The 19,757-nt window shown below is 50.8% G+C and overlaps 8 protein-coding genes across 8 annotated transcripts; 4 read left to right on the top strand and 4 right to left on the bottom strand.

The window, feature by feature from the left end:
- Nucleotides 1-1,331: 1,331 nt before the first annotated feature.
- BO94DRAFT_468065 (methylenetetrahydrofolate reductase (NAD(P)H) MET13) lies at nucleotides 1,332-3,335 on the top strand (the record flags this gene model as incomplete). Its single annotated transcript, XM_025608232.1, has 3 exons — nucleotides 1,332-2,155; nucleotides 2,219-3,090; nucleotides 3,151-3,335. 3 exons carry the CDS (start codon nucleotides 1,332-1,334, stop codon nucleotides 3,333-3,335), a joined length of 1,881 nt encoding a protein of 626 aa, XP_025466634.1.
- Nucleotides 3,336-4,165: 830 nt separating this feature from the next.
- Nucleotides 4,166-7,459, bottom strand: BO94DRAFT_110686 (putative NTP binding protein). Its single transcript, XM_025605506.1, has one exon. The coding sequence runs from the start codon at nucleotides 7,178-7,180 to the stop codon at nucleotides 4,439-4,441; it is 2,742 nt and encodes a 913-aa protein (XP_025466635.1). The 5' UTR covers nucleotides 7,181-7,459; the 3' UTR covers nucleotides 4,166-4,438.
- Nucleotides 7,460-7,852: 393 nt separating this feature from the next.
- BO94DRAFT_110658 (Nur1/Mug154 family protein) lies at nucleotides 7,853-9,704 on the bottom strand. Its single transcript, XM_025605505.1, has 3 exons — nucleotides 9,684-9,704; nucleotides 9,310-9,602; nucleotides 7,853-9,219 (listed from the first exon to the last, which is right to left on the bottom strand). The coding sequence occupies exons 2-3, from the start codon at nucleotides 9,565-9,567 to the stop codon at nucleotides 8,143-8,145; spliced, it is 1,335 nt and encodes a 444-aa protein (XP_025466636.1). The 5' UTR covers nucleotides 9,568-9,602; nucleotides 9,684-9,704; the 3' UTR covers nucleotides 7,853-8,142.
- Nucleotides 9,705-9,956: 252 nt separating this feature from the next.
- On the top strand, nucleotides 9,957-10,658 carry BO94DRAFT_519036 (H(+)-transporting V1 sector ATPase subunit F; the record flags this gene model as incomplete). Its single annotated transcript, XM_025610053.1, has 5 exons — nucleotides 9,957-9,983; nucleotides 10,052-10,086; nucleotides 10,145-10,178; nucleotides 10,241-10,378; nucleotides 10,454-10,658. The coding sequence occupies 5 exons, from the start codon at nucleotides 9,957-9,959 to the stop codon at nucleotides 10,592-10,594; spliced, it is 375 nt and encodes a 124-aa protein (XP_025466637.1). The 3' UTR covers nucleotides 10,595-10,658.
- A 76-nt stretch (nucleotides 10,659-10,734) lies between these two features.
- Nucleotides 10,735-11,973, bottom strand: BO94DRAFT_536306 (ML domain-containing protein). Its single transcript, XM_025611985.1, has 3 exons — nucleotides 11,651-11,973; nucleotides 11,376-11,592; nucleotides 10,735-11,311 (listed from the first exon to the last, which is right to left on the bottom strand). The coding sequence occupies exons 1-3, from the start codon at nucleotides 11,860-11,862 to the stop codon at nucleotides 11,213-11,215; spliced, it is 528 nt and encodes a 175-aa protein (XP_025466638.1). The 5' UTR covers nucleotides 11,863-11,973; the 3' UTR covers nucleotides 10,735-11,212.
- Nucleotides 11,974-12,444: 471 nt separating this feature from the next.
- On the bottom strand, nucleotides 12,445-14,268 carry BO94DRAFT_536307 (putative peroxisomal 3-ketoacyl-coA thiolase (Kat1)). The gene is made up of 6 exons (XM_025611986.1): nucleotides 14,002-14,268; nucleotides 13,855-13,950; nucleotides 12,952-13,800; nucleotides 12,835-12,899; nucleotides 12,673-12,784; nucleotides 12,445-12,601 (listed from the first exon to the last, which is right to left on the bottom strand). Exons 1-6 carry the CDS (start codon nucleotides 14,104-14,106, stop codon nucleotides 12,563-12,565), a joined length of 1,266 nt encoding a protein of 421 aa, XP_025466639.1. The 5' UTR covers nucleotides 14,107-14,268; the 3' UTR covers nucleotides 12,445-12,562.
- Nucleotides 14,269-15,151: 883 nt separating this feature from the next.
- Nucleotides 15,152-17,713, top strand: BO94DRAFT_110834 (putative bifunctional fatty acid transporter/acyl-CoA synthetase (FAT1)). Its single transcript, XM_025605507.1, has 5 exons — nucleotides 15,152-15,591; nucleotides 15,644-15,799; nucleotides 15,855-17,001; nucleotides 17,067-17,216; nucleotides 17,265-17,713. The coding sequence occupies exons 1-5, from the start codon at nucleotides 15,306-15,308 to the stop codon at nucleotides 17,434-17,436; spliced, it is 1,911 nt and encodes a 636-aa protein (XP_025466640.1). The 5' UTR covers nucleotides 15,152-15,305; the 3' UTR covers nucleotides 17,437-17,713.
- Nucleotides 17,714-17,825: 112 nt separating this feature from the next.
- BO94DRAFT_468006 (MFS transporter) lies at nucleotides 17,826-19,621 on the top strand (the record flags this gene model as incomplete). The annotated part of the gene is made up of 4 exons (XM_025608230.1): nucleotides 17,826-18,022; nucleotides 18,108-18,889; nucleotides 18,943-19,229; nucleotides 19,298-19,621. The coding sequence occupies 4 exons, from the start codon at nucleotides 17,826-17,828 to the stop codon at nucleotides 19,619-19,621; spliced, it is 1,590 nt and encodes a 529-aa protein (XP_025466641.1).
- Nucleotides 19,622-19,757: the final 136 nt, after the last annotated feature.

Below are 19,757 nucleotides of genomic sequence, written 5' to 3' on the forward strand. Positions count from 1 at the left end.
CACATTCCAGGTCAGAATTGTTCTAATTTGCCCGATGGTCCTACCTGCAAAGACCCAATATAGCTTGTCTTTCTGGTCGTCTGTGGATCAAGAGGATCAATAACCTACCACCCATGGAAATGCATTATTGTCTAGGGCTTGCTACGCTTTTCCCATGCTGCTTCTAGACATATCGCGACGGAGAAAAGGGGGCGCCGATTCAGGCCTAGAGGACCTGTGGAGTCAAAGAGTAGTAATTTGTGTTCTAACACTCTTATATGTCACTATCGGGGATTTGATGGCACAGTATCGATGAAGAAATACATCTTAGTAGTGTAGTCATTGTCAATCGGCTCCGAAAATATATTTCCGTGCGGCTACACCTCAAGATGCGATAAACACTAAGATCTCAGCGCCGATTCAAGTGACAGTGTAGGTGAAAATTGTACCGAATAGACCCCAAAATTATCTGATTATTGTCGCTTATACTGTTTTTCTTCTCTTTCATCTCTAGGGCTTTTTTTACCCTTCCTTCGGGGTTGTTCGGGAAGCGGAAAGAGTGACTCCGAACCGGCGGGAAGAAAGCATCGCACTAGATAAACAGTCATGGCTGATATCGGCCGAGTTCGTCATGAATATCCCCGGTTGAGAAGCCCGCGCGTTTTCGAGAGAAAGGGTTGTTGGTGCCCTGGACAAGAACAGCTCGTACAAAAAGGCACTGTGAGGGTTGTGAGCTTCCCTTGCCTATATAAATTGCGCAATTGCGATCAAATCCAATCAAGTCAATTGTCTTTGTCTTCCCCGGGGCGGGCGGGCATTAATAAGAAGGGACAGTCAGAGTGAGACACGTGCCGGCCCACCTGCTCCGAAGGCCGGCCCCCTCTTCTGCGCTGGCTGGATTCTAACTTGTCCGACTGACCACACCGGCGGCTTAAAAGCAGACCCCACCTTTTCCACTGGCTTCGATCCCTTTGTTGCTGCTGACTCCTTCACATCTGTCTGTCTGTCTGTCGTTGTGTTGGCTTCGGGGAACTTGCAGAGTTTGACAAGGTGTTGCGTTATATATGAATTGATCCTGTCCCTTTCCTCCCTCCTCTCCTTATAAGTGGTCTTGCTATCCCTGGTGGAGTCGGTGAGCCACAGTCACAAAGAGCGTCAAAAGCGCAGGCTTGTATGATTCTTTCTGTGGAGTAATCTCTTTCTTCTTCGAACTTGTCCCGGACGTGTAAGTCCAGTTTTCCAATGACTAGACCATCGTTCCCAAGGCCCCCGGGAATGTCCTGTCACTCTTAACATGAACCGTGAATTAGGATACTGACCTGCCTTTCTAATAGCTAGTGTAACTCTTCACCATGCATATCAAAGAGAAGCTCGCCCAAAATGAAGCGGCCGGAAGGACGGGGATTTCCTTCGAATTTTTCCCACCCAAGACGGCCCAAGGTGTCCAGAACCTCTATGACCGAATGGATCGCATGCACGCATTAGGCCCTTCCTTCATTGATATCACGTGGGGCGCTGGTGGCCGACTATCGGACCTGACCTGCGAGATGGTCAATGTTGCGCAGTCGGTGTATGGCTTGGAGACATGCATGCACTTGACTTGCACGGATATGCCGCTGGGGAAGGTGGACGCTGCGCTCCAGGCTGCGTACAAGGCAGGCTGCACCAATATTCTGGCTCTCCGCGGTGATCCTCCGCGTGAGAAGGAGGCCTGGGAAGCCACAGACGGGGGTTTCCGCTATGCGAAAGATTTGGTACACTATATCAGGGGCAAGTATGGCAACCACTTCGATATTGGCGTTGGAGGTTATCCTGAAGGTGCGGATGATAACCCGGATGTGGATCAGTTGATCGACCACCTTAAGGAAAAGGTCGATGCTGGCGCTTCATTTGTCATCACTCAGATGTTCTACGACACGGACAACTTCATCGAATGGGTCAAGAAGTGCAGAGACAGGGGAATCAACGTGCCTATCATCCCCGGTATCATGCCGATTCAGACCTATGCTGCATTCATTCGGCGATCGAACTGGACCAAGGTTCGCATTCCCCCCGACTGGCTCGAGGCACTGGAACCAGTGAAGAATGACGACGCGGCCGTGAGAGATATTGGGAAGCGGCTTATTGCAGACATGTGTAGGAGACTTATTGCGGCTGGTATCAATCACCTGCATTTGTGAGTGTTTTTCGCTTTCTTCATCTTGAGTCAAGTCAGATTTTTGCTTACAAGGACGACCAGTTACACTATGAATCTTGCGCAGTCTACACAGTTGGTCCTTGACGAGCTCAACCTTATGCCGTCCGAAGAGACACCGATCCAGAGAGCTCTGCCTTGGCGGCCATCGCTTGGTCTCAACCGCAGAGCGGAGGATGTCCGTCCGATCTTCTGGAGGAACCGGAATTCATCTTACATCGCTCGCACGCAGACCTGGGACGAATTCCCGAACGGTCGCTGGACCGATTCTCGCTCCCCTGCTTTCGGTGAACTCGACAGCTATGGCATAGGCCTCAAGGGTACAAACGAACAAAACATCAAGCTTTGGGGAGAACCCAAGTCTATCCGGGATCTTACTCATATCTTCGTCAGCTTCCTGGAAGGAAAACTGGCGCGGTTGCCCTGGAGTGATACCCCTATCACCACCGAAGCGAACGCAATCAAGGAGAGTCTTGTTGAGCTGAACAAGAAGGGGCTCTTCACGATCAACTCCCAACCGGCCGTGAACGGCGTCAAATCTTCTCACCCCGTGTATGGATGGGGACCCAAGAACGGATACGTTTACCAAAAGGCATACCTCGAGCTTTTGGTCCCCCCTTACCTACTCGATGAGCTGATCGCTCGCATCGATAAGAACGGTGACCTTACGTACCATGCTATCTCAAAGACTGGTGAACTGCGGACCAACACCCGTGACAGCCCCAACGCCTTGACATGGGGTATCTTTGCAGGAAGGGAGATCGTTCAGCCCACTATCGTGGAGACCGTCAGTTTCTTGGCCTGGAAGGACGAGGCGTACCGTCTCGGTGAAGACTGGGCCAAGTGTCATGAGGCCTCCAGCCCCAGTAGAAAGTTGATTCAAGGCGTTATGGACAGCTGGTACCTTGTCAACATCGGTGAGTCTATCCTATTTCGTGTCCTTGTTGTGATAGTCGTGACTGACTTGAAACCTTTAGTAAACAACGACTTCCACAATACCAGCAACCTGTTCGATCTATTCAAGGGCCTGGATGTCCAAGATCTCGATACTGAAATCCCCGTCGAGAACGGTGAGCCCAAAACTCACACGAACGGAGCAGCAAATGGAACGACCAACGGCGTTACTAATGGAGCAGCCCCGGACACTGCAGTGAAGAACTAGATGCGAACTCTGCAGCCCCATGGGGATAGTTCAACATTACTATACATTTCTTCAACCTCACTTACGACTTCCTAATTCAACATACTACTACTACTACTAATTCAACATCATACCTCAACGACTATACCTGCCCGAATGGAACTCTCGGGCTTTGCAACGTTTTACGGCGGCACGATATGAAGACCTCTCAACGATTTCTTCCCTGAGCGTTATTTAATTTCAACATGACATCTTCACCTTCCAAAAAATATACCCCCCTCTCGAATTTTGCTTTTGCGCCCTCGAGCATGAAACTTCAACAATATTTTCATCTATCTACCATAGAGCTCGAAGCCAGCGGACCCAAAAAAGGAGCTTTTCTCATTTCTTTCTTATTCCTTTTCCTTCTCTCTCTCACTTTTGACTTTTCCAAAAGAGACGGCTTACAGAAAAAAAAAGGGGGACCTATGATATTCAACACTATGGATGACGGAGTTGGGCTTATGAGAACACATGTGTTACATTCAACAAAAAGTGATCCTCTTCAACATGGGATTTGGACGGAGTCTTTTTTCTAAAACGGATCATCTGATATATTTATTATATGTGGCTTTTTTTGACTAAGCCACTGCTCTGCATTTTATTTTCCCTTCTCATCTCACTGTTTGTCTGCATCTTTGCATCCCGGTTCATTGTGGTGCTAGCTGGGTGGTCGGATCCCCAGCACTTAAGGTCAAATAGACGCATGCCTTTCCTTCTTCTCTTCTTTTCTCTTATCGCAGTAGCACGCTATCAATAGAACTTGATGTCTGATTGAGTATGAGGGATTCAAATTTCTTTCGAACAACGGTGGTAGGGTACAAGGATTTGATAAAATGCATTCCAGTAGAATTGACAGGACGCTAGCTACAACAAAGTATCATGAAACGCCTATGGAAATGACAGGGGAATCAATACTGAATTACGTACAAATACTTAGGGCGAAAAAGAGAGGGTACAAACATCGATAAGGCTGAGCAAGAGTCTACTGTCCTTCGCCGTGACGCTCGAAGATGAAAGGATGTAGAACAAGAATGCCTTGACAAAAGTCCGACATCTGGTCGACAATTGATCGAGGAGCCAACTCATATTAACAGGGCTCGCCCCAATGTTCCCAGCAACCAAGCAAAAGGCTTTGCAAACCATACTATCCAGCTTCCAACAAGGACCACGTATCCGGCCGCCCGGCCTATTATCATCATGACGAACCCCAAGGTCACCAGGTAGATCATAGCCTCACAAAGGTCAATCAATGACCGGGCAAAATCCTTCCTATTGGGACTTGGCCAGGCTCCAGTTGTATTGTAGAGGGCTAGGATTGCCAAGAGATCCTTGAGAACATGCAAGCAGTGCTCAATCATTTTCAGGACACTGTTGAAGGCAATTTTCACCAGCATGGCCCGGGAATGTCGATTGGCCATGATCTGGTCATAGAGCTCCTGGAGCTGTCCTGCTAGCTCTATAAGGGCATCCCTAATGAGACTCAACATGTCCGGATTCACTGTCTCCTTCTCGTCGGTAGGCATGTTGCTATTATGCAACTCGGAATTGAAATTCGTGATCTTGGAAAGAAAAAGGTCCTCTTTGGATTTGTCGGTCACTTGCTGTCCATCCAATTCAGCCACTTCAAATGGTTTGATTTCCTTATCCATACTGCCCTGCAGCATATCTTTGCTGATTGAGGCCGTAGGAGAGATGTCATGCAGGGAGCCTGGCTTTTCAACAAGGGTCGAATCTGATGCGCTCTTCAATGAGTATATCCTGTCTTTCTTGGGTGATATGCTGGCAATCAGGGGCTTTCGATGATTGTTGCCGACGGAATCGCCGAATGTTCCTGTTGCGGACTTGGGCAGCCCTTGCGTACGGATGAATCCACGAATAGCGCGAGGCTTTTGTGGGGAGGTGCGTCCTGTTTCTGTTCGGCCTTGAGCTGCAGGGTGTGGGTTCGTCGGAGGGGCAGCATCCGAGGATGATATTTCGCAGGGTGCATTTGACTTTTCCCATGAATTTTGGGTGGCTCGTCGCAAGCCCGATGCTGAACTGCCTGTCTGTTGCTTTGCGCGGGAGTCCGTGATTATCTCGCCTGCGGTCCGCGAGGCAGGCTCCTGTGCATCTTGTTTCTTTGGGTGGTCTCTCAAGTCTGTCATGGTCACCATAGTGCGTGTGATAGTGGGTGTGATAATGAAGACATCGTCTGGCTTGAGACCCAATTGCTGCTTCTCGTAATGCTTGGTTGGGTTCCCTGATGAGTCGAGATTCTCCTTCAAAGGCGCTTTGGCAGAGACCTCCGGCCTTTCTGGTTGCCGACACTTGGCCTCTTGACACATTGTCCTGGCCAACGGCTTCGAGCATTGGGCTTGTTTCAAATTCTGAGAAATTGGTTTCCATTCTTCTTGAACGGCAGCCTTCTCTGGAGACACTGGTGCCGCCCGGTGGTGGTTCGTGGTGGTCTTCTTCGCTTCTCTCAGTACCTTGGGTCGCCCAGACGCGATGTCTATCATTTTGGGCCGCTCGTCCGTGGTCGAGAAAAGTAGTATCTCGTCGGGATTCTTGTCGTAAGGCCCATTGATTTCCTTGCACCCTAAAAAAGACCCATCTGGGTTCGCAATGGGGAGATCATGGGTAGATTTTGCGGGGGATTCTTCCCATATCGTGCTAAAGCGTTGCTTGCCGACCTCTTCTGGACTGTAATACCGTCGGTGTCCCGATGAAGTACTATGGTCGCTAGTCTCGGGTGGACGATCAAGACCTGAATCTTGGCCATCAAGACCGGGCACTTTCTTTTCTTGTCCTGGAGGGTTGTTGGCGCTGTCATCGGGAGTCCTGGTACGTGGGCTTGGGAGAGTCTCCGGATCAAGCATCGTCCCGCCTTCTTTGTGCACCTTTTCAATACTTTGCTGAAAGTTGGAGATTTGCTGGGCATTCATGCTTGGCGGATTTGGATCACGAGCCGATGGCATGTTGACCACAAACCTATCCTCCCACTCTGTTAGCGAGCTAGCAGGCGCCGAAACCGGCGATATTGAAGGATGCGAGCGCTCGGATGAGTCTGTGGTAGTGTCGGTTCTTTCAGATAATATTGCCGGCGTGGATTTACTGAAGTTTAGATGGCCTTGTTGGTCTCGGTTGGTCGGGCGTTTCCTTTGACCCGTAGAGGGACCTATCCCTCCCCCCCTCGGGCTGCGTCCAAGACTGACTCGGCTATCGTTTGAATGCGGGATCTTAGATTGTAGGTTGGCACTCTGCATTAAGGTCCGATCGACCCGAGGCGTTCCTCCAGCCAGCTGCTTCAGCTTCTGGCGGGCGATCTCTTGTCGGGGCGAGTTAGCCAGCGAAACGATTTTCCGGTAGGCCTCCTGATAGTATTCCTTGGGTTTCTCTTTGCTGAGCGGCGCCCTATTGTCCCTTTCACACCTATCCTTCACCTTCCTCCAGTACTGGTCGCGATCGTGGTCCGAGGTCCTGGGTGATGTACGCTCTGGTGTCCCGAACGACCTCCTTGGCTGGAGGGCCCTCTCGGCTCGGCGTCCTTTGTGTTCGGAACTGGCGGGGGTCTCTTTCTTCTTCTCCTTTTCCTTGTCGGTAAAAGACTTAGGAAGCGGTAGTTTGGTAGGCTTCCCCTTTCGTGGAGCAGTGTCAGGCGGTGCGCGAGTGGTGTCCTTGCTGGTAGAGGACCTTAGGCGTTCGTCGGGTTTGGATGCAGATCCTTGAGCTTGTGTGGGCGTCTGTACCTCGTGATTGACTCTTGTCCGCTTGCCGTGGCGGGGTCGAGGTTGAAGATTTAGCAGATGTCCATTGGGTAGATGAAAGATTTCCTCCATCTTCATCCGTTGAGGACTGCTGCAGCCCCAGCAGCTTCGACCTTAAAGCCAGGCAGCGTCAGCACAATAACCCATTCCTTCCCAAGCACGAGGATCCTTGTAGCTCTTGTCCAGTGGACACCCTTGAAGGCGTGCAGCGTGTGGATGGAGATGGGGACGTGGTTTCGTCAGAAAGAGGCAGGGATCTGGTAGGAAAAGTTCGCAATCCCACCCATTACTTGGCGCGTTCCGCTTGGTACTGAAGGGATAATGTATGTGACGATAAAGATTGGAATGTATGGCGATCCCGCGCTCGCCACTATGAAGAATGTAGCAACGGACGGATAGAGGCCGGCGGAGAATGTGTGTTTGGGCTTGTGACATAGTTTCGGCATAGCAACTGCAACCATCGCCCATCTAGCCCGGTTGTTTCCCTTTATCAGGCGCAGATCCCTTGGTCGGGAAGGCACGAAGGTCCATCGAGGATGAAGTCATGGACAACCTGCAAGACAAGGGCGCGGCCAGGCGCGTCAATCCCGGTCGTAGATCGAGGCTGGACGGAGGCATAACGAACAGCAACCTCGATGGGCAACTCGCCTGAGATGCAAATCCTCCAGCATCGCATCGGGCATGTTGCACAACGGCTGGCTCGTTATCGGTCACAGGTCTCGTCCATTGCCAGCCTACATTCCCAGTCTGGACCGGCACTCATCATTGTTTGCAGAAAGAGAATCCAATAGGGTCGCACAAGGGTCCACGGGAGGGTATCAAAGACAATAAAAAAAAGCATTTAATGAGAACAGGGATCCAAAAGCTTGTATGTTTCAACGCCACACCTGACACTCCCAAAGCAAACCAGGGTCACCAGAAGTACCCGATCTTGATAATGACCTTATGACAACGCCGTTAAGATGATACTGCATACTATACATGAGAGATGCCCCTTAACCGTGATCGCTGGCGCATGATGCCTTATCGCACTAATTAAATTAGAACCGACCACTTTCGCGTCGAGGGTCAATGTGACTCCGTCTCGGTCCCGGCGTTAGGGGACTTCCCGCAGGGACGTTGCTTTTCTTAAGCGGACTAGATGGCCTTCTCACTGCGCTTGCACCACGTTCCTTATAGAAAAAATCGCCGTTGTTCTGGAGACGACGTTCGAAATTGGTCGAAGTAGACTTCCTCAAAGGCGAGTTGGCGTGTGAGTAAATACCAAGACTTCCACCATCGCCCGTAGTAGTCGGTGTCTGCCGAAATTGTGGTTGGCGGATTGAAGAGATGGAGCCTCGGACAATAGGAGAAGCATCTCGCAAATGGCTTGGAGTCTGAAGTGCAGCTGCACGGTGAGAGACCCCGCTGGGTGTGGCTGCGAGGGACTGGCGTCCAGAGGACAGACCTTCAGGGTCCACATGGCTAATATAGTTGGGGTTCGGGCTCGTCTTGAATCCTCTATGGAGAACGACCGTCGGAGTAAAGGTATCGACCTTGTTCTGTTTAATATCGGAGTCGGATTCGGAGAACTGAGTGGCCACATCTCTCATCAACGGCTGAGTCCGAGGGTGCACGTATTTAGTGTCATACTCCCGCAGAACCTCCTTATGAACCAGCATAGAGTCTTTCGCTTGCTGAGTATAGGATGAGGAAAGGAACGTCATCTGTACCGAGAGCAGAGCCGCTATGAAGATAGTAGTCACGATAGTCACACTAGGTCGAGGATCGGAAAGCTGGGTGGGCAGGAATACCCAGTATACCAAAACATGGCCAGGGCTGAAGAGGCAGAATAATCGAATGCAAATAGGCAGGGGGTCCCAGACAGCAAGCTCCCACACATCCCGCTGCGCGTCTGCGTGCGCCCTCGACTGTGTCGATTTAGCTAGCGTATCAGCCAGATATCTCAGTGGCGAATCGGTCACGGGTGTTGAATTGACCCGCACCCTGTGAGCGGACGGTGTTGCAGGAGCCCGATCGATTGAGGCTTCGAACATGCGATAATGTCGCTTGCGGTAGAATGTATAGAAAGCGTTGAATGCGGTAAAGGTGGTAAGGAGGTGGACGATAAAAGAAGCCTATGAATCGCCGAGTTAGCATCGAAACACGATGCATGCATATTCCGATAGCAAGAGTATCAAGTCAAAAACAGATCTGGCATCACATACAAACCAACTAAGCCACGGAGTACTTCCATCGTCACCGAAGACATCATCTATAGCTTGACTGCTGTTCGATTGACTGTTCGCGCGGGCAATCAGGAATATGATATTCAGAGCCACCCCCACGGGGAACGCCCAGTTCTTTTCGAACTGATCCCAATCATGTGTATCGATCTCCTCCGACAGCCATAGTAGAAAGTCCAAAGGATTCAAGTAGGATTTGATGCGCTCCGTTAACGGTCGGCGGCGGACAAGCCGGGGCATGATGAGGGTGATAAGGCAGTGTGCGACGCGATATGCTGGACAATCAGGATTTGTACGTTAGCCTCGTAGCCCGTAGGTATAGCAGCGCGGAAACCGAGAATTTGGAACAAACCAACCTTTGGTAAAATGATGCAATAGACTGAAGCCGAAGTTTCCTTTTTTTCCGCTTGTAAACAAAGGTGGAGTGCAACCCCGGCTTAGGTAAGCAGCGCCGGAGCCGTTATGACGACGTCCGCTTGGAGGGAATCGGGATCCAGACTCGACGGGGCCAGCTTTACGTTCCTGTCTTCGGCTCAGGGGGCGACGCGAATTATCTTTGGTCGGTGAAACTTGTCGACTTCGAAGCAGTCTACCAACCCACGCTTTCTGCCCCCCCTTCTCTTGTCACTATGGCGGCTCCGGCCGTATCATACAAGGTACTATCACGTTCCCCTCACTTTGCGTTGCCAGCAGACAGTCACTAACCATATACACAACTAATTAGGACCGGCAGTTCCTTGCTGTCATCGGAGATGAAGAGTACATCACGCCTTTTGACTCCTTGGGGATATAACCTCCGCTGATTATTTATGTCCAGCTCCGTAACTGGCCTCCTTCTTGCCGGTGTCGGTGTACGTATCCTTACGGCTATAAGATAGCGGCAACATGCGACTCAACTAACTTGTTATCGCAGCACGTCACAGATGGGCCGGAGGCCCAGCGAAACTTCCTGGTGGTGGATTCCAAGACCGAAACCTCCGCGATCGAGAAAGCATTCCAGAACTTCACCGAGGAAAGGAAAGATATCGCCGTGGTCCTCATCAACCAACATGTACGTGGCTCCCTTTCGCGACGTCTGCGGACTACATCGTTAAATCTTTACGCAGCTACTAAGGCTCGAATACAGATTGCAGAGCGTATCCGCCACAGCGTCGATTCCTTCGCCGAGGCTTTTCCTGCCGTTCTTGAGATCCCAAGCAAGGACCACCCATATGACCCTGAAAAGGATAGTGTACTCAAGCGGGTGCGCCGTCTGTTTGGAGAGTAAATCTAGCGCGCTGTTTCTTTCGACTTAGGATCCTGAATGTATTTCGTCGGGTCGTGTCATGCATACCGCACTGTCTCTTTTTCCCGTTTTGCGAATTGTACACATGATGAGAGGAAGCTTGAGGGCAAAGGGAAGATACCCAAATATATCATTCATGCACATAGAGCTTTACGCTTCCAATTTTGCTAAAACATCCCCAAGAAATTCTGCACAACGCTATTCATTATGGCCATTAACTGGCAGGCTAAGTAGCATTGAATTGATTTTCCGAATGCAATCTTGGTACAGATGCTGATTAGTGTCAATGAGCAGTAAAAAAGAACGAACGGTGATAAGGATGTACTACAATGTATCTTTGAGCTGATGCTCCGAACGCCGCAGATGTAGCGCAACGAAAAGTTTACAGCAACGATGGTAAAGCATGAAACCTGGCTATCGTGGGCTTTGGAATATCACAGTGAGGCTTGGGACTGAAGGTTAAGCCGGGGGAAGGAATGAGAAATCAGCTTATAGGCGCAACGTCAACTCGTTATAGGCGAAGAGACCAAAGGACATTCAGCGTTAACAGTAGAGAGTCGGCATCAAGAGACCTCGTACTCAGACATAGCCAGTCAGCTATCAGAGGAAGTTTCTCTTGAACACGACATTGGGTGCGTCAAGACAGGTAATCCGTCTGTCATCTGCAGTGTAAACGTCGGCGTGCACCGTGTATCTGCCCTGTTGATCGATTGACATGATCAGTCTCTGCCTCACAAGCGATATGACCTGAGGAACAACATACCGGAGGGATCTGGCTGGGCAGATCGACCTGTTTGGTCAATGCCATCTCACCCTTCTCTAGAGGACACTCGAGATCAACGTTGACGATCTGGTCGCACAGGTCGGCTCTCTGTCTGACCAGAGTAATTAAGCCATATTTGACCTCCAAGAGCACATAAGCACCCTTTTCAATTTTCTCATTGAAGGTACCCTTGGCTTCGATAGTGAGAGTCTGTCCACTATAAGTCAATCAGTATGCGATCCGGTCCAGATAAGCCAGGGCTCATTGAAGCGTACGGGAGAGGAGGATTAGGCGACAGGTCCACCTTCTCTATTTGCAAGATATAGCTAGAAGGGTCACTGCAGTACTCGAGCGGGTTTTCTCCCTCCACATGCTTCCCTTCTGCCTTAATCGGCGTCTGGGAACCAAAGAAGTCCAAAGACCGGGCAGTAGCAGAGAAGGGCGCAACGCAGAGGAGGAATGTCGCGGCGGTTGATAAGAGCTTCATGGTTGCAAGGATGATAGAGCTGCGGCTTCAGTGTAGGATATAAAACGGTATAACAGTAAAGAGCTGGTTAAGTTGATAATGAGTAAATCCAACGAATACTCAACTGAGGAGTATCCCGAGAGGTACAAATAAGGGAGGCAAGAGGAGGAGGAGCGGTGTCATGGGACGGTGCCTGTCTTGGCGGTCCCCGATGACGACGGGCGGATGGGGTTGCACGTGATGAAGACCGGGGCCTTAGTCCGCTATCTGCTAGTGCCACTGTCTATCCAAAGCATTCGTCCTAGATCCATCCCACATCGTTGGCTCTTATCTCTAGCATACCATAGACTAACCAGCACCTGATGCAAGCATATAAGCCCCTGGTGTGATGGCCTTCGTTTCGAGGTCCTCGCTATATTCATTGTTACTACTATTCTGTACTTGCCCGTTTCACTAAGGTTATGGAGTCGGGATCATAACATGGGGTTGACCCACAGCCCCGGAGGCGCAGGCGTTACCAACGATTATCGATATCAACATCGGGCCTACTCTCTCCATACAGCCACACCACCACAATCGCGATCAGTACTGCATTGGTGGTCAAGTGATACTAGAGGATCGTCCCAGAGCGTAATTGTTTCCCCAATTCACAGGGCTGTTGTCGTTGCAAAACTATTTACAGAAGATCATACAATATCAATATCAGATTACGCTTATACGCTTAATGCTCGGAGACAATAATACCGGCCATGCCCATTCCCTAGAAGAAATATTAAGTCAGTCTGGAACCCTATGTTTCTGCCATTCGCAGATTCAGCAAGAAGGACTTACCGTTCCGACACACATCGAGGTGACTGCGACTCTCTTGTTCTGTCGTCGCAACTCGGACAGGGCAGTCACAACCTGACGCGCTCCTGTACAACCCAAAGGGTGACCAAATGCACTAGGCCTTGTCAGCGGTTGAGCTTAGATTGAAATCTCAACAAAACTTACATGGCACCGCCCCGGGGATTAACCTTAGCCTCATCCAGTCCTAGCTTCTGAACACAATACGTTCCCTATGCCAAAGTTAGCCGGTACTTGCGGTCCCACCAAAGATCAGTATCTTACCATGGAGGCGAACGCCTCATTGATCTCGAAGATATCCACTTCCTCTTTATTCAGACCGAACTTGGAAAGGATCTTGGGAATGGCGATCGACGGACCAATGCCCATGATCCTAGGCTCTAAGCCTGCAACGGTAGCACCGCAGAACTTGGCCACGATGGGTTGACCTAGTTCCTGGGCGCGAGACCGCTTCATAAGGATAAGACCAGCAGCACCATCGGTGATCTGACTAGCATTTCCGCCAGTAGTGGCGCTAGGCTTCCACTGAGGGAATGCGGCGCGGATCTTGCCCAGAGACTCAGCAGTGGTGCCGTAACGAATGCCATCATCCCGGTCCACAACAATCTCCTTCACCTCACCCGTCTTTGGGTCTTTGATCGTCGTCTTCACAGGAACAATCTCATCGTTGAACCATCCGGCCTTCTGGGCACGCTCAGCTTTCTGGTAGCTGTTCGCTGCAAAACGGTCCTGCATCTCACGAGTGATATTGAATTGCCCCGCAACATTCTCGGATGTCTGACCCATGGGCTGGGTATTCTGTGAGGCGATCGGGTGAGTTAAAATTTGGGAAGACATCTCTGGAGCACCACCGTCGGCATTGTTGCTCATGCTCTCAGCTCCCACTGCAATACCGACATCGATAGAGCCTGCCGTAATCTGGTTGGCAATGTTTTGGATAGCTAGCAATCCGGAAGAACAGAAACGGTTAGCGACAGAAGCGGCAGCTGTGGCAGGAAATCCTGCAGCCAGCACTGCGGACCGTGCGACATAAGCTCCACCGGGGCACAGCACGTTTCCAACGCAGACATCTTCAACGAGACTGGGGTCAAGGTTCGATTTTTCGCGGATGGACTGGAGATTTGATCAGACACGGAGAAGCAGGTCGGCGCCGGAAAAGCAAATTACCGTCAGTAATGAGATGAGAAGGTCATCAAGACTCGTATCCTTTAACCCGCCTTTTCTGGCCTTGGTGAGTGGGGTTCGAATGGCGAGCGTGATCACCTGCTAAACGTCAATTTCGTTCTATAGAAGAGAAGGGATGAGCCATCGTACAATATCATCAGGGGTCTTGGATAGGAGGCGTTGCTTTGCAGACGCAGCACCAGGCCCCGAGAGCTGGTTTGCGATGGAAGTTAAACGTTGCTGGGCTGAAGACATGACTTGAGCTCTCTCCTTGCGTAATCTTGGCAGGGATTTCTTTTCAAACACAGCTCACTGTTTAAGACAATGGAAATTATATAGAAAAGGGAAAGCATACAGGAACTACTCCGCGCATGTTGGGTATTAAATTATCCTGGGGCAAACACGGGGGCGACGAGATCAACCGCGGTTCCAGGCAAGCTCAGTACACTGATACGCTGATACAGAAAAGCAGCCGAGCCGAACTCAACTCGGCGCCAAAGCCGACCATGCAGGCCTGGGGCACTCCACTTGCAGCCGAGCGAAATGCCGCTCCCTTGTAACACCTCCGTATGATACGGTATCCCCCCATCGCCTCGGCTGTCGGTCCTTTTCCCTTCTCTTCCCCAACCGTGAGACTTGGAGTGTAACCTGACCACTCAAGGATGCCCCTCCTTGACTGCACAAGATCTCTCCGATACGCCGCCAATACCATTTGTCTTCGGTGGGTCATGACGGGCCGGCTTAGCGTCCAAGGCTCCGAGCACCCACTGGACTTGACCTTGCAGAGTGTACCCAGTATGGACTCATCAAGGCAACATGATCTATCCACCAGGCATTGTGTGTTCTCGTTCATTTCAGGTTCGAAGCTATCTCTCCTCTATTCTGCCTACATCAGCCATGCAGTGTTATAAGGGTGAGTCGAGAACAAATCATCCGTGCCATGAGGTAAATGCGTCCGAGCGCTGCTATCTGGCATTCATACCTCCGGCCGGGGAAATGCCACGGGCGTGGGGACCACCCGGTGCCAGCCTCCAATTGAAACTTCGCCTGCCTCGTACCTTATGTCGGAATCCACTCCATGTTCGTTGCCGCTGCTCTTTCTCTCCAATCGTGGGATTCATCCGTTTGCCCACTAGGCTACTGTAATGCTAATAGAGAGTCGTAGCAGGGACGGCAGCTGTCGGTAGATCACGTCCCGACCCCAGATTCCGAGCGCATAGAATCCTCTGACGCGTCTCTGTTGCTATATCTGCCCACTTTTCCGGATCAGAGCGGAGCTATGTTAAGATCCTGACTCCTGAAGACTGCTATCAATGTGGGGTTGAGTGTTCCGCTTCGTTATCTGCTTGAATTGACTAGAGATAGTCAAGCAATTGCTCTCGACGCTGCAAGAGATTTTCGTCCCCGTCTTCGAGATTAATTACAGTCAAGCATCTTCACGGTATTACTCACAGATGGAGTACCTCTCTGAAATCAGCGGTCCCTCCATAGCAATCGCCTCAGCTCTTTCAGCCGCTGCGGGCGCTTATATCAATGCCAAATTCTCGGTCTCTAGTGACCTGGCATCGCTATACAATGAACGGTCATGGACAAATCGCCTAGGCCAGCGGATCGCCCAATTGGGAGACACTACCACGATATATAAGATGCTAGAACGGGTGGTGGAAATTGAGGGACACGGTTCAGCTGAAGCCCTGTGGTTTGAACACAGGACATGGACATATACTCAGCTAAAAGACCGTACGTGAGCATCTATACTGGCATCCGCATCCCTTGACTAATTCGTGCCTAGTTGTTGATAGATTTGCGGCTCTCCTTCATACCAAGGATATCCACCCAGGGGATTACGTTGGTGTTTTCACCACTAACTCCCCAGAAATGGTGGTGGCGATCTATGCACTCTCTAAACTGGGAGCCATTGCTGCTCTCATAAACACCAACCTGCGTGGTATGAAACCAGACTGATTTCTGGTGTAAAACATGCTAACTGCGTTATCGAATAGATGATACCTTTATTCACTGCCTCCGTGTCTCCGGAAGTAAATACATTATCTCAACGCCTGACATATCGCAGTTTGTGTGCTCCGATTTGCCTCATTCAGCGTTAAATCTATCTGCTTTTGATGGCGTCTCTGCGGGAACGACAGCGATAATCACCTTGACAAATTTGCAACAACAGTCTCTCTCAGGACTGACCGCCGCCAAGAGGTCTATAGGCGATTTGAGCGCACTGATCTACACCTCAGGGACTACGGGAAAGCCCAAGGCTTGTGCTATCCGCAATATGATGGCGCTTATTACCTCCAACCCTCATACTATAGACGTCAACAACCGCTCCAAGTACTACCCGCTGCGCACTTACTCCCCTCTTCCGCTCTTCCATGGCACCGCCTACTTCACAGGTATATGCTACTCGGTTGGGAATGCAGGCACTCTGTGTCTTCGCCGGAAGTTCTCCGCTTCTCAGTTCTGGAAGGATGTTCATGATTCGAGAGCAACACGTATTCTATATATCGGCGAGCTCTGCAGGTATCTACTGTCGACCCCCCCATCTCCATATGATCGGGATCATGCTTGCATTGTTGCAAGCGGCAACGGATTGCGTGGAGAGATTTGGGAGCGCTTCCGCGAACGATTCGGGGTCCCTGAAATTCGTGAATTCTATCGGTCAACAGAGGGGGTGGCAAAATTTGACAATTGGGGAGTAGGAGCATGGGGCGCTGGGAAGGTTGGATTTTCCGGTCCAATCAAACGGCTTTTGGAAGACGACACATATATTGTGAGGTACGATACTGAGACAGAGGCACCCTACCGGGACCCCAAGACGGGATTTTGTATTCAGGCCAAACTTGGTGAGGAAGGAGAGGCAATTGGCCGGGTGAAGAGCCGAGGCCTGCTCACGGAATATCTCCATAATAAAGATGCGACAGAGACCAAGCTCCTTCGGAACGTCTTCAAGGATGGCGACCTCTTCCAACGCACTGGTGATCTGGTCGTGAGGGACCATGATGGCTGGGTCAGGTTCCAGGACCGTGTGGGAGATACCTTTCGGTGGAAAGGGGAGAATGTCAGCGCCGGAGAGATCCGAGATCATATTTGCCGGCTACCATCCATCCACGATGCGGTTGTTTATGGCGTGAAATTGAACGGGTACGACGCTGGAATCCCCCAGCCTCACAAGATTACCGCGATGGAATGCTAACAAATGTCATTAGCTATGACGGTCAAGCTGGCGCAGCTGGCATCACTCTTGAGGATGCATCTCCTGCAACCGAGGAAAGTGTCATGGTCAGCCTATATTCGGAGTTGAAGAAGAAGGGGGTACCGTCCTACGCGTTCCCGCGCCTTGTTCGACTCACGGACAAGTAAGTTGCTCGCCGGCATTGTGTACTGTGTTTTCTGACTGTAATCAGGGTGGAAACCGGGGTAACCTTCAAGCAAGCCAAAGGGGCGTTGACCAAGAAGGGGTGGGACCCTCGGACGGACTGGGGCGGGGATAAGCTGTACTGGCTCAACGGCACGGCCTACCAGAAGCTCGATGGGCAGAGTTGGATGTCGATAGAAAGCGGGCAAGCGAAGCTGTAGATGCAGTATTGCAGTATCTCTTATACATGGGGAGTAGTAGACACTGTTTACAATGGATACAAGGCGCAGACCCAGGAATGCATCGTCACTTGCTAGCAATGTGGTGAATTGACCCCAACATTTTTGGTCATGCAGGCACCATGTTACATTGTTGACGTGCCCCTCCAAGTCTTGGTGGTCTTGCTCAACCCCAAGATTATTTTGCGGAAGCGAGTCTACCGAGTCAGTCGCCTTGGGTGTTATCGTGCTATCGTGCTATCTATCGGGCCTTATCTCCCTACATTTTCTTCCCCCCCGGAAAACCCGCGCGGGGTTGATCTTCCCTGCAGCCCATTTCACTTAGATCCTGGCCAGGTAAGGGCAATTTGTCGATGGTCATGACCATGGAAATGGCTTCTCTCAGCTCGGCTTCTCCTCCTCCGTCTTCCGAAGGCGTACACAAACCCGGCGACGTGAATGTGGTTCGAGAAGTGGATCAAGAGGCAGATGTCGTGCAACGAGTCGCACCCGACCAGATCGACGACAAATACCGCACCACCAGATGGGAGATCTGGGCTTATTATGCGTGCGTTGCTTACATATCCCTGTAGAGTGGACACTAAACCACCAATCTAGCTATTATATAGGGAATAATGGCCTCTCTCTTTTCAGTAAGACTCTCCTCGTCCAAGGATCACCCCGCCGCTAACACTTGCTACCGACTTTGCTCCCACGGCCTGTCAGAACCTTCTCTCGCAGGCTGCAGGCGACCAAGGCACCCTTCACTTTGCCGGGAAACAGCGCTCCATAGACAGCATCGTTCTCCTCAGCAATGGAATCTCTTTCGCCATCCAAGTCGTCCTTTTCCTGATCATCGGCAGCTTTGCGGACTTTGGGAATTGGAGACCTAATATACTCATTGTGCTCTCGATTGTCGCTTACGCCATTGGCTTTGCTTGGTTAGGTGTACACGAGCCAGATAAGTGGCACGTCGGAGTCGGACTATACATCGTCGGGCTGATCGCCTATCAGACCACTCTGACGTTCTGGACGGCGGCATTTCCAGGTCTTGCGAGAAACACGAAGGAAATGAAGGAAATATCTGAACAATACGTCGCTGGAAATATCTCCAGAGATGAATATGATCATGCCGATACGATGAAACGCAGCCAGCTGGCGAACATCTCTTTCTACGTCCAATCGGTCGGTGAACTCTTCGTCCTGGCTGTCATTGTAGGCATCATGTTCGGACTGCACGTCGATGCCAGCGAAGCGAACAACAACTGGGGTTTGAGCGTCCTCATCGCATTTGCCAGTGGTATTTGGCTCCTCGTCTCGTTGCCATGGTTCGTCCTTGAGAAGCGAAGGCCAGGACAAGATCCGCAGGGGAGCATCATTGTTGCCGGGATGAAGCAGCTCATCCATGCGGGAAAGCAAGTATGGAAGCTCAAACAGAGCGTTATTTATCTTATCGGTATAGTCTCATCAATTACGGTGCTTCAGCCAGATCCATTGACACACATATAGGATACTTTCTCCTCGGCGACTCCCTGAACACGACAGTGACAGTCATCTCCACTTTGCAAAACAGCATCGTATCTTACAACACACTCCAATTGACCTACCTATTACTGGTCGGAATCGCAGCCCAGGCCATCGGAATCTACGCCTTCTGGTTCGCCCAGCAGCGATACAACCTCAGCACAACAACCATGTTCAACCTCATAGCCATCTCAATCATCCTCCTCGACGGCTGGGGTATGATCGGCATCTGGACTCAGAAGTTCGGCTTCCATCATCTCTGGGAAGTCTGGGTAAGTCGACCCACCACCCACCATCACCACCCCAATAACACCCACCCCACCACTAACAAACCACCCAGGTCTACCAACTCTTCTACGGCCTCTTCGTCTGCCCTTGGTACAGTTACTCCCAAATCATGATATCAGAAGTAACGCCGCGTGGCCACGAATTCCTCTTCTTCAGTCTATTCAGCATCATCGGCAAGACGTCCTCGTTTATCGGCCCACTGGTCTCCAGCGCTATCATCGATGCATCGCCATCGAAAAACAGTTCAATGCCATTCTATTTTCTGTTTGCGCTGAGTCTCGCTAGTTTTGGGTTTCTGGTGATGTTTTTGGATTTGAAGAGGAGTCGTAAGGAGCAGGATGCTTTTTTGAAGGAACAGACACCGATGGATGGATGATGGGTGATTGGATAGGGTTGGTTGGTTGGGTTAGGTGGTGGGTTCCCGATTGATAGGGCTTGGTCTCGATCGGCTTTATGAGGTTATGAAATTCTGGTGATCCTGGGATGTCTACTAGGATGGCAACCCGAGTAGA

This window comes from Aspergillus sclerotioniger (genome assembly GCF_003184525.1).
Source record: "Aspergillus sclerotioniger CBS 115572 chromosome Unknown BO94scaffold_17, whole genome shotgun sequence".
Taxonomy (NCBI): Eukaryota; Fungi; Ascomycota; class Eurotiomycetes; order Eurotiales; family Aspergillaceae; genus Aspergillus; species Aspergillus sclerotioniger.